Source organism: Microplitis mediator, chromosome 2, assembly GCF_029852145.1.
Source record: "Microplitis mediator isolate UGA2020A chromosome 2, iyMicMedi2.1, whole genome shotgun sequence".
NCBI classification, from domain to species: domain Eukaryota; kingdom Metazoa; phylum Arthropoda; class Insecta; order Hymenoptera; family Braconidae; genus Microplitis; species Microplitis mediator.
Window position 1 is genome coordinate 15,954,704 of NC_079970.1, and position 12,685 is coordinate 15,967,388.

The following is a 12,685-nucleotide window of genomic DNA, read 5'->3' on the forward strand; positions in this document are numbered from 1 at the left end:
ACCACGCACTATTTTCTCACAATTTTTTTTCAGATTTTTTTAATTTTAATAATTTTTAATTGTTAAAAAACTGCACCGAATCCGGCTCGAAGGACCAAAATGTAAAATAAGCGAATTAATCTAAAGGATCTGGTGTAGGTGATAGTAATTTTAACTAAAAATTACACACTTTTTATAGAAAATAAATTAACTGTTTGTTTACACTTTTTACATATAATTATTATTAGAAATAATTATTGATAGCGAATTCAACAGAAAATATACGCGAGAGCGAATGCGACAATAATGAAAAGAATCACGTATAAAAATGTCGACACGTGGTCGGTAGCGGTTACGTTCACGGAAATTAATTTAGTTATTAATTGCACGCGTATGAAAATTTATTTATGCTCAATAAATAGCAGCCTTAATTTACTGACTAAATATTGAGGATAAATTAGCACTAGAAATTTGTATTGGTTCACAAGAGAATTTTAATATATTGCAAAGCGGTTTTGATACACGAGGTATACGGTACAAGAGCACGTTGTAGAATTGATGATGAACCGATGGCGTCTTCCTTCGTTCCCGCTTGGAGGTAACGTCGACAGCATGACTGTCCCAGCGAATTTTCCCATTGGCTTAAAAGCGCGCCAACAGGAAGCAGTTAGCCACCAATTTTTCTGATTGGTCGGTTTGGTAGCGGGTTCTCATGTCGTCTTGACACGATCATGAGCAAGATATTACAAGTTTCGGGCCCATATAGGGAGTGACCCCGCACTATTCTCACCTTGAAGTCAGTAGCGAGTTCGGCAGCTCCCGGACTAGCGAAAATGCACGAAGCTTTTGAATTTAATGAAGCTCGTGACTGAACACGAGTGTTTAAGCTTCGATCATGTGTATAAACTATAAGTGAGTCTCGGCTGAACAAAGCGAGTAAGAGAATAAATATGCGACGTTGCCAGATTTTAAAACAGACTAATTTATCATAGTGTGAGCGTATTTGTATAGGGAATACAGTAGTATTAGGAGTACAGTCCAGTCAAAATAATATGAACTATAACTTTGGATCCGCAGGTACGCAATACATGAGTAATGATCCAAAACTTTTTGACTGGACTATAGGAAAAGAACTGCCTTAACTTCCAGCTAAGAAAATTGGAAATTTTCAAAAAAAAAAATAATAAAATTGGTTTCAGTTCCATTTTCGGAAACCGAGTTTTAAACCGATCTCGACGTTTCAAGGTCCTAGGAAGCTATCCTGACTGTTTTCAAAAAGATGTTCGAGTGTATGGTATGTATGTACGTACGTATGTAAATATTCTAGAACTTTGGAACGGGTGGACCGACTTAGATCTTTAAGGTGACATTCAAAGAAGCTTATTAATTTCTCGGCGCTGTGTGAAATTCAGCTTGATCGGTACAATACGTTTCTAGTTATTTCAAAAATTCAATTTTGTAAAAAATTTTTTTTTCGATGACTACCAGTATTCTTAATGAATTGATATCAAAATCTAATCAGCTCTAAATGGCTGTTCAATTTCAAAACACAGGAAGGGACAAATTTTTCAAAATCGATTTTTCAGTATTTTTAGTTCCAGTGGAGTCTTGTGGACATGATTCAATATATATTTCAAAAATTAGATTTTTGCTACTTACTGAGTTTTGAAATTGGGTGGCTGTAAAGCTCTATGAGCCATGGCGAATACCGTCTCAACGATCAAAATCGGACAAATGAACTCAAAAATCACAAACTGATTGATTCTAATAGTGTTTAAGCGTTAAAGGCTGAAAATCTGAGCCCAATGCTGCCTCAAACATTGACAACGGTTATTAGTTCGAAGGATATTGGCAATGAACACTTATTAAAACGACGTTTTACTACATTTTTCACGAATAGTGCATATTGTAATTCTGTATACGTTCCAAAACTCATACGGGCTCTTAAGCTTTATAGTGTTTACGGAGGTTCGAGACCCATTTCGATATAATACCAAAATTATAAAACTTTTTTCACCGAAAGAGTTATAAAAAAAAGATCACTGTTAAAATTTCAAATCGATTCACTACACCGTTTTCGAGAAATAAATTTTCAAAATTCGTCTTTAGACACGGGCGTAAATGGGAATAATTTTTCAAAGTGCTATAGTTTTCGCTACAATAATACCATCGCTATAAATTATTCAGTATCAAATAATTGAACATTTCTGAACACATTAATATTTTTTTTAAGTTTAATCATGGGTTTGTTATTAAATTATTTATAAAATAAGAAATGAATTTTAATTAATGACGTCACATGTGTCGTGAAGCTAAGAAACGACGTCAATAGCGTAAAATGACGACCGCGGGAAATTTGAATAACTAATAATCATTTGTGTCGGACCTGAGCTCCAACTAGTAATAACCCTTCTGACCAACAATAGTACACAAAAAAATTACTAAAAAATAGCGCGCTGTTGTTGTTTTCATCTTGTTAAAAATTATGAGCTTTTCAGAGCAAAAAACGTGATCCTTTAATTTTTTCAAAAATTTGATCGAGTAAAACAAATAAACGGCTGGTTGGATTGATCTGGCTCTTTGTAGGGTTTTTGTGGAAATATTGAACTGTAAAATGCACAGATAACATTATCGATTTCCACAATATTTTCGTTTCGGCGCTTGATTTTCCAATAAACCACAAAAAGCCCTTTTTTTGTTGCATTTTTTAATTCATGTGACGATAGGAAAAAATTTTGTTTTCGAAAAAGCAATGGCTAATCGTTGAAGGGTATTTATTCAAGTTTTTAAAACCCACCATTAACTTTCTGTGCGATCATTGGTTTCTGAGATATCGATAATCAAAGACAAAAGGATCCTTTTCCATTTGAAGACCGATATCTCGGCGAGAAGTGGATGTATCAAGGTCCACAAAAAAAGAAATTAAAGCTGAATAATAAAGGTATCCGATCCTCATAGTGGTTAAGCAAAAATAATTTTTTCCACGCCCGGAGACCAAAAAAAAAAAATTTTTTTAAATTTGAAAATTTTTTTGTCGCTGGTTTTTCTAAGATTACTCAAAAACTGCTGACGCTAAAAAATTTTAAAGTTCTAATCCGAGAAGTAGACACTTGGAGCTACAATTTCCTTTTTTTTTTATTTCTTGTACGACCATTTCTCTCAAAGTTAGAGCCTGTTGAAAATCGCCTAAAAATTTAGAATTTTTTTTTGATCCTTTAATTTTTTCCATTAATGTATGATCTTATAAAGCTCTTATAAGCATCAATATACTCTTGTAAGGATATTATAGAAATTGATATGATTTTATATAACGTTATATATAACTTTATAAAATTACTAGATAAAGTTTGGTATGCTTAAATATAATTATATATGATCATATATGATTCTATAAAAGCTCATATGATCTTATAAAATTCTTATAAGAATTTATATAATTTTATAGGGATTTTATAATAGTTGGTGTGATTTTTTATAAAGTTATATATGAGTTTATGATATTACTAAATAAAATTTTATAAATTATATGCAGTCATATAAGATTATATAAAAACTCATATGTTTTTATAAAATTTTTATAATAATTCGTACAATCTTATAAAATTTTCATAAAATTCCATGTAACTTCATATTAAGTTATATATAACATTATGAAATTACAAGAGCACGTTTTATATGGTTATACATAACCATGTCTGATCATATATGATCATATGAAATCTTATATGACCTTATAAAATTTTTCTAAGAATTCAGATAATTAATAAAAATTTATGTGATTTTATATAAAGTTATAAATAAATTTGTATGATTACAAAAGAGTTTTAATACGGTTATATAAACTCAGATATGATTATATAAAAGTTTAAATAGTTTTATGATTCTTATATATAAATTTCTATGGTCTTATAAGCAGGTTATCTTAAAGAAACATAATTTTACATGAAACACAAATGTGATGAAATTTGATCATATTTAGTGCATTATTTATGTAGGATGTATAAATTTGATCATTCGATTTAAGTAATGCTATAGATTGTAAAAAAACTTATGCGTAAAGCAGACTAGAGAAGCAGACGGCAATCGAGCGATCATCGAAGTTGAGCAGCAATTTCGTTATGTTATATACAACTTTATATAAAGTTACATGGAATTTTATAAAAATTTTATAAGATCATATGAGATTTGATATAATCATATATGACTGTATATAAGCATATGAAACTTTATCTGGAAATGTTATAGAATTAAATATATTTTTATATAAATTCACATCAATTGTTATAAAATCCTCAAAAGAATTTTATAAGATTATGTGAGCTTTCAAATAATCATATATGAACATATGTTTACATATGATTATATAAGAACTTCTCTCCTGGGTTTATGGGGTTAGGGGTAGTCAGAATTTTCAAAAAATCGATTTTTTTTTTTTTGCATTTTCTTAAAGTATAATATTTTAAAAATATTGTGTGAAAATTTGAAGTGAATCCGACAAATTCTTTTCGAGTTATTTAACAATGACCAAAGGACGCTCGGGTGCTACGTGGCATTCGAGTGCAGGTAGCTAGAAACAGCTGCAAGCAACCGACCTTTCGGGTTTCATTGTCATGAATATCTCCCCATTTTAATGTATTTATAATTATATATATATATATATATATATATATATATATATATATATATATATATATTCACAATTTGTAGGTAGTACAAGAACTGAAAAATAATTTTTGGTTGCCAGTATACCTGTAGTCGTTGCACTGATCAGTCGATAGTTTTGTGATAAATTATTTCTCAAGTGAATTAAATTATTAACCATGGGACGTGATTCTAGAAAGGTTTCAAGAGAACTTCGGAGTTCTGAAAAAATTAATAAGTCGCGTTCAGTCAAAAGAAAGAATGTTTTTAATCCGAAAACAGCCGAACGTGATGAAAGTATTCAGAGTACATCTTCTAAAAAATTAAAACAAAACACTGAAGATGATGTACCTGAAGACAGCAGTACTGAATTTCGAATAATAAATTTTATTCAGGTATTCACTGCAATTTCTGCTCTTATAAAATGTAAAAAATGTGATGGAAATGTAGTGTTTCAAACAGCAAGTACACGTGGGCTGGGATTCAAAATTGTAGTTGCATGTAATAACTGTGGAAATGAATATATTCCTTCCTGTTCTTTCGTTGGGCATTCTTATGAAATAAACAGACGTTTCATTTTTGTAATGAGAATACTAGGAATAGGATACGAAGGATTGTGCAAGTTTTGCGGCCTGATGGACATGCCGTCTTTTTTAGATAAATCTACGCATACAATTTTACTGAAACAGATTTTGAATTGTAGTAAAGCCGTCGCAGAAACCTTCATGACGAAAGCTGTGAATGAAGAAAAGCAAGCAATGCCAACAACTGAAAATGAAGATATAAATCATCTAACTGTATCGGGAGATGGAACCTGGCAAAAACGGGGATATACATCGTCATTTGGAGTTTCTTCTATAATTGGCTATTTTACTGGAAAGATTCTTGACATAAACATTAAAAGTGCATATTGTAAGCTATGTGAGTATTGGAAAAAAAAAACAAATACTGTTGAGTTCGAGGAATGGTATCAATCGCATGAAGATGTGTGTTCTGCTAATCATCAAGGGTCTTCTGGGAAAATGGAGGTGGATGCGATGGTCGAAATGTTTTCGTATTCTGAAACTAAATATGGAGTTAAGTATGCCAACTATATTGGTGATGGTGACTCCAAGACCTATTCAGGAATTATAAAATCAGATCCTTACGAAAATACAACTGTAAATAAAAAGGAATGTATAGGGCATGTCCAAAAGCGGATGGGGAGTCGATTACGTACGCTGAAGAGTAAACAAAAAGGTCTTGGTGGTCGAGGTAAGCTCACAGGAAAATTAATAGACAAACTAACTGTGTACTATGGTTTAGCAATACGCCGGCATTGTGATTCTATTGAAAATATGAAATCTGCTATAATGGCAACCTTTTATCACTACGGCTCGAGTGATGAAAAACCGAATCATGATATGTGTCCAAAAGGCGAAGAATCTTGGTGCTCTTACCAGCGCGCTGAAGCAAGAGGAGAGCTTGATACCTTTTCTCACGATTATTCTCCTTTACCTTCTGATGTTTTAAAAGCTATCAAGCCTATATACGAAGATCTTAGTAATGAAAATTTACTTTCAAGATGTGTAGGTGGATTCAATCAGAATAATAATGAAAGCTTTAACCAACTAGTATGGAAAATATGTCCAAAAACGGTAAATACTAGTTTTACTATCGTACAAATAGCTGCATACGTTGCTATGTGTATATTTAATGAGGGTATAAATTCATTATTAGTCTTGATGAATACACTAGGACTTAATTGTGGGCCTAATTCTCATCGGTATGCAGAAAGAATGGATGCTGCACGTATCAAAGTAGCAGATAAGCGCGCTAATGATAACACCCGAGAAGGTCGATTGCAACGTAGGCACCAGCAAATCGATATTTTGGAAGCTGCTATGTCGGCTGAAGAGCTATTATATGGTCCAGGAATAGATGACTCAGTGTAAGTTATTAAATAATTCTTATAATTCGACATAAATCCATAGCAAAACTTTAAATGCGTTTTTCTCAAAACTATGTTTTCTGAACTGGTGATCACTGTAACTTAAAAACTGCTCGGTAGATTTCAATAAAATTTATTGTACTTTTGAAATACATTAAAAACTCGTGCCTGATCGAAGGATTTTTTTTTTTTTCAAAAATTTCGATTTTTTTTTAACAATAAACTGTCGGTTTTTTTCTCGAAAATTTGAAAAAAATTTCCTGAGGCCGCCATTTTGTTAATTTCGAAAAAAAAAAAAAAAGCTTCGATCAGGCACAAGATTATCTATTAATAAAACTAATTTTTCTTGTCCGATTGATTTTAGATGAATCTCCAAGGACTTATGATGATCACCGCAAAGGACTTCGGGAGGAACGGGCTCTACAAAAACAGCGATAACTTTTTGAATTATTAATTTTTTTTTTTGAAATTTTCGTGAAGTCAAATCGAAACGTGTTCTAATAAAGCTATGTTTTTATTTTTGTCAAATAAAGTAATTAACTACAAAAAAAAAATTATTGAAAATCATCATTTTTTCATACCCCTGAGTACCCCTAACCCCTTATATAAACTCACATCAATTTTTATTAAATCCTCATAAAGCTATAAAAATTCTAATGAGATTTTTATAAGATCATATGAATTTTTATGTGATTATATATGATCATAATCATAGGGCAACCCCCATAGGGCATTCCATGCCAAATCGACCACTTTTGACACCAACACTTTTCGATTTTTCTGAAATTTATGCATCTTTCTCTGCACTATTGGAAAGAATTTTCAGAATTTTTTCAAATTTTTTTTACCCAACCAAAAAATAGTTACGAGTTATTTAAAAAATAGCTTTTTTTTGTTAAATAACCATAACTTTTTTGAAAATTGACTTATTGGAATGTTTTTTTTTTGAAAATTTTTGTTTTAAAATCTACTTTTTAAAAAAAAAATAATAATTCGGATTCATATTCAACGTTTTTTTTAAACTTTCGGAAAAAAACGAACATTTCGGGATAATTGACACTTTTGATTTTTTTTTTTTAATAAAAAACTTCAGTATTTTCTGCGAATTTCCTGAAATTTTTAAAGTGGCATTTCTTTTCTTTTTATTTTTTTTTTTTTAATAAAAAAAAAAATTTTTTTTAAATGTTTGTTTTTCGTTACACCTTTCTGACAATTTTCAACAGATTTATAAAACTTCAAAATCCGCGTAAAAAAATAATTAAAAGTGACAATCATCGATTAGATTTGATTATTTTTCAATAAATTTAGATCAAAAATTAAAAAAAGCATTGAATTTTTTTTTTCGTGAATATTCATCGAATTTAGGATATGTAAATTATTTAAACGTGTAAAAAAATAAAGTCACATTTCATTCAAGTCTACTGTTTATAAATCATCCAATAAAAACCGTTTTTAGCTGTGTAAATGAAAATAAATTCAAACAAAGGCTCTGGGACGATAAAAATACCGAATCGGCCCCAGAAAGGAATCGGGCTCATAACTTTAGGAAATATTCATACCCATGAAATACTTCGATACAGCAACTTTCAGATTTTTATCTACTACCACGTCTGAATAAATCGAAAAATACTGAAAATTAGTAAAAATTGTTATTTTCTGCGTCGTGTTAATCGAATGATCTAGTAACCGTAGTATGTTTTGAGGCATGATGGTAGCGTTTTGGAAAAAAAATAAGAGCCATATTTGTCCGTAAGAACCTAAAAAAAAACGAGGTTTTATTCTTAATTTTGATTTTTAAGCGTGTTACGATAATCGTAAAAATATGAGACTATTTTTTTTTAATTTCCCATTCAATTTCCGACGACATTATGAGCTTGGAAAATTTTTTTTAAGGGTACCACATATCGCAAAATTAACATTCGATTTTTTGCGCAAAAATCGATTTTTTTTCATGATTAACTTCTAAAATGATAAAATACAAAGCTTTTGTGAACATTGTACTGGTAAAAACAACGAAATAAATTCAGAACGCTCATATAAAAGTAATTGTTCTTTATTCAATAACGTCAATATTAATATCTAATTATAAACTATGAAAAAATATATTAATTATATTAATCTGTTAACAATAATAAATCCCGCAATTCGATTATGTTTTCACGTTTCAACCCAGTAAATATGTAAAGTCGTTCACCAGGTATATGAAAATCATCTATTTTATCAATCAACGTAGAGTCACATTCAACAGCCAAGCTTCCCATCATTTAAGTTAATTCTTACGATTTTAAAAAACTCCAATTATAATAAACTCTTAATAAATTCAAATCTTCAGCATAGAAGCGCTTTTTTATGAGATGATCGCTGCAACATCGATTTCCATCCGGAATAAAAATTCTTTTTTTAATAAAGCTTCGCATACGGGCATCTTGAGGAACAACTACCATATTCCGGTTTGAAACAGAACATACACAACAATATCTATGAGTTGCAACTGTTCTTTTAATTTGAACTTCAATACATTCTTCTGTATCATTATCACATACAAATTCTAAATTAAATGATAGATCATCAGTACTTGACTAAGACAAAGTCATCGTTGATAGGTTTCCCGATGAAAAAAGATTTTATACAATTGTGTAAAATTATATACAAAAAATGGCCTGATCCAATTGTATACAACTGTATAGAAATTGTACACAATTATATACAAATTGTATACAAGTCTATATAATTATATACAATGTTATACAAATTATATACAATTCTATATAATTGCAATATATAGAATTGTATATAATTATATAGAATTGTATACAATTTCTATACGAATTGTATACAATTGGATCGGGCCATTTTTTTTATCCAATTATAGATAGTCTATATATAACTGTATAAAATCTTTTTTCATCGGGTTGATTCAGTTCTTTCTAATAATTCACTCGAATCTGAAGGTAATTGATCCTCCAATGCTGTATCCTGATCCTCATCAAATCTCGGTTTCTTGTATTTTTTGGAACGACAATTAAAACATAAAATATTACCAACTACAATTGGATGATCAAAAATCGTTGAAAAATCTTTAACATCTTCATCAGATTGTATATGTTTCGGAGTTTCTCTCGTTTTTTTTATGAATTTTGAACAAATGCAACACTTTGAATTATTTGCTCTAGGTGTCGACATATTTTCACTTAAATAAGAATGTAACCAGATAAAATAAACTATTGAATGCAAATAAAGGCACGACCAGTTTTTGATTAGAATGTCGAATTAGCGCATTAAAATAAATCAATTGTTCCTTAAAGATATGAGTGTCTTATTCCAATTTACTAAATTCGTTTTATACTTCGATTAAGGGGTTAGGGGTAGTCAGAATTTTCAAAAAATCGATTTTTTTTTTTTTGCATTTTCTTAAAGTATAATATTTTAAAAATATTGTGTGAAAATTTGAAGTGAATCCGACAAATTCTTTTCGAGTTATTTAACAATGACCAAAGGACGCTCGGGTGCTACGTGGCATTCGAGTGCAGGTAGCTAGAAACAGCTGCAAGCAACCGACCTTTCGGGTTTCATTGTCATGAATATCTCCCCATTTTAATGTATTTATAATTATATATATATATATATATATATATATATATATATATATATATATATATATATATTCACAATTTGTAGGTAGTACAAGAACTGAAAAATAATTTTTGGTTGCCAGTATACCTGTAGTCGTTGCACTGATCAGTCGATAGTTTTGTGATAAATTATTTCTCAAGTGAATTAAATTATTAACCATGGGACGTGATTCTAGAAAGGTTTCAAGAGAACTTCGGAGTTCTGAAAAAATTAATAAGTCGCGTTCAGTCAAAAGAAAGAATGTTTTTAATCCGAAAACAGCCGAACGTGATGAAAGTATTCAGAGTACATCTTCTAAAAAATTAAAACAAAACACTGAAGATGATGTACCTGAAGACAGCAGTACTGAATTTCGAATAATAAATTTTATTCAGGTATTCACTGCAATTTCTGCTCTTATAAAATGTAAAAAATGTGATGGAAATGTAGTGTTTCAAACAGCAAGTACACGTGGGCTGGGATTCAAAATTGTAGTTGCATGTAATAACTGTGGAAATGAATATATTCCTTCCTGTTCTTTCGTTGGGCATTCTTATGAAATAAACAGACGTTTCATTTTTGTAATGAGAATACTAGGAATAGGATACGAAGGATTGTGCAAGTTTTGCGGCCTGATGGACATGCCGTCTTTTTTAGATAAATCTACGCATACAATTTTACTGAAACAGATTTTGAATTGTAGTAAAGCCGTCGCAGAAACCTTCATGACGAAAGCTGTGAATGAAGAAAAGCAAGCAATGCCAACAACTGAAAATGAAGATATAAATCATCTAACTGTATCGGGAGATGGAACCTGGCAAAAACGGGGATATACATCGTCATTTGGAGTTTCTTCTATAATTGGCTATTTTACTGGAAAGATTCTTGACATAAACATTAAAAGTGCATATTGTAAGCTATGTGAGTATTGGAAAAAAAAAACAAATACTGTTGAGTTCGAGGAATGGTATCAATCGCATGAAGATGTGTGTTCTGCTAATCATCAAGGGTCTTCTGGGAAAATGGAGGTGGATGCGATGGTCGAAATGTTTTCGTATTCTGAAACTAAATATGGAGTTAAGTATGCCAACTATATTGGTGATGGTGACTCCAAGACCTATTCAGGAATTATAAAATCAGATCCTTACGAAAATACAACTGTAAATAAAAAGGAATGTATAGGGCATGTCCAAAAGCGGATGGGGAGTCGATTACGTACGCTGAAGAGTAAACAAAAAGGTCTTGGTGGTCGAGGTAAGCTCACAGGAAAATTAATAGACAAACTAACTGTGTACTATGGTTTAGCAATACGCCGGCATTGTGATTCTATTGAAAATATGAAATCTGCTATAATGGCAACCTTTTATCACTACGGCTCGAGTGATGAAAAACCGAATCATGATATGTGTCCAAAAGGCGAAGAATCTTGGTGCTCTTACCAGCGCGCTGAAGCAAGAGGAGAGCTTGATACCTTTTCTCACGATTATTCTCCTTTACCTTCTGATGTTTTAAAAGCTATCAAGCCTATATACGAAGATCTTAGTAATGAAAATTTACTTTCAAGATGTGTAGGTGGATTCAATCAGAATAATAATGAAAGCTTTAACCAACTAGTATGGAAAATATGTCCAAAAACGGTAAATACTAGTTTTACTATCGTACAAATAGCTGCATACGTTGCTATGTGTATATTTAATGAGGGTATAAATTCATTATTAGTCTTGATGAATACACTAGGACTTAATTGTGGGCCTAATTCTCATCGGTATGCAGAAAGAATGGATGCTGCACGTATCAAAGTAGCAGATAAGCGCGCTAATGATAACACCCGAGAAGGTCGATTGCAACGTAGGCACCAGCAAATCGATATTTTGGAAGCTGCTATGTCGGCTGAAGAGCTATTATATGGTCCAGGAATAGATGACTCAGTGTAAGTTATTAAATAATTCTTATAATTCGACATAAATCCATAGCAAAACTTTAAATGCGTTTTTCTCAAAACTATGTTTTCTGAACTGGTGATCACTGTAACTTAAAAACTGCTCGGTAGATTTCAATAAAATTTATTGTACTTTTGAAATACATTAAAAACTCGTGCCTGATCGAAGGATTTTTTTTTTTTTCAAAAATTTCGATTTTTTTTTAACAATAAACTGTCGGTTTTTTTCTCGAAAATTTGAAAAAAATTTCCTGAGGCCGCCATTTTGTTAATTTCGAAAAAAAAAAAAAAAGCTTCGATCAGGCACAAGATTATCTATTAATAAAACTAATTTTTCTTGTCCGATTGATTTTAGATGAATCTCCAAGGACTTATGATGATCACCGCAAAGGACTTCGGGAGGAACGGGCTCTACAAAAACAGCGATAACTTTTTGAATTATTAATTTTTTTTTTTGAAATTTTCGTGAAGTCAAATCGAAACGTGTTCTAATAAAGCTATGTTTTTATTTTTGTCAAATAAAGTAATTAACTACAAAAAAAAAATTATTGAAAATCATCATTTTTTCATACCCCTGAGTACCC

The 12,685-nt window shown here is 30.9% G+C and overlaps 3 protein-coding genes across 8 annotated transcripts in view; 2 read left to right on the forward strand and 1 right to left on the reverse strand.

Moving 5' to 3' along the window:
* Positions 1-12,685, reverse strand: part of LOC130664138 (protein madd-4) — a 328,261-nt gene that overhangs the window by 153,588 nt on the left and 161,988 nt on the right. The window lies entirely within an intron of this gene.
* On the forward strand, positions 4,700-7,138 carry LOC130664139 (uncharacterized). Of its 3 annotated transcripts, none has more exons than XR_008989310.1 (3): positions 4,700-6,257; positions 6,340-6,550; positions 6,915-7,138. XR_008989310.1 is itself a non-coding variant. In XM_057463925.1 (2 exons), exons 1-2 carry the CDS (start codon positions 4,800-4,802, stop codon positions 6,916-6,918), a joined length of 1,755 nt encoding a protein of 584 aa, XP_057319908.1. In that variant the 5' UTR covers positions 4,700-4,799; the 3' UTR covers positions 6,919-7,138. The 3 variants fall into 3 exon arrangements, 1 of the variants encoding a protein (XP_057319908.1); XR_008989309.1 differs by having other exon boundaries at positions 6,358-6,550; XM_057463925.1 differs by having other exon boundaries at positions 4,700-6,550.
* LOC130664140 (uncharacterized) lies at positions 10,242-12,680 on the forward strand. Of its 3 annotated transcripts, none has more exons than XR_008989312.1 (3): positions 10,242-11,799; positions 11,882-12,092; positions 12,457-12,680. XR_008989312.1 is itself a non-coding variant. In XM_057463926.1 (2 exons), the coding sequence occupies exons 1-2, from the start codon at positions 10,342-10,344 to the stop codon at positions 12,458-12,460; spliced, it is 1,755 nt and encodes a 584-aa protein (XP_057319909.1). In that variant the 5' UTR covers positions 10,242-10,341; the 3' UTR covers positions 12,461-12,680. The 3 variants fall into 3 exon arrangements, 1 of the variants encoding a protein (XP_057319909.1); XR_008989311.1 differs by having other exon boundaries at positions 11,900-12,092; XM_057463926.1 differs by having other exon boundaries at positions 10,242-12,092.

What these genes read in the sequence shown, in the direction of transcription:
- LOC130664139 (XM_057463925.1), top strand. Translation starts at nt 4,800, where the DNA reads ATGGGACGTGATTCTAGAAAGGTTTCAAGAGAACTTCGGAGTTCTGAA.
- LOC130664140 (XM_057463926.1), top strand. Translation starts at nt 10,342, where the DNA reads ATGGGACGTGATTCTAGAAAGGTTTCAAGAGAACTTCGGAGTTCTGAA.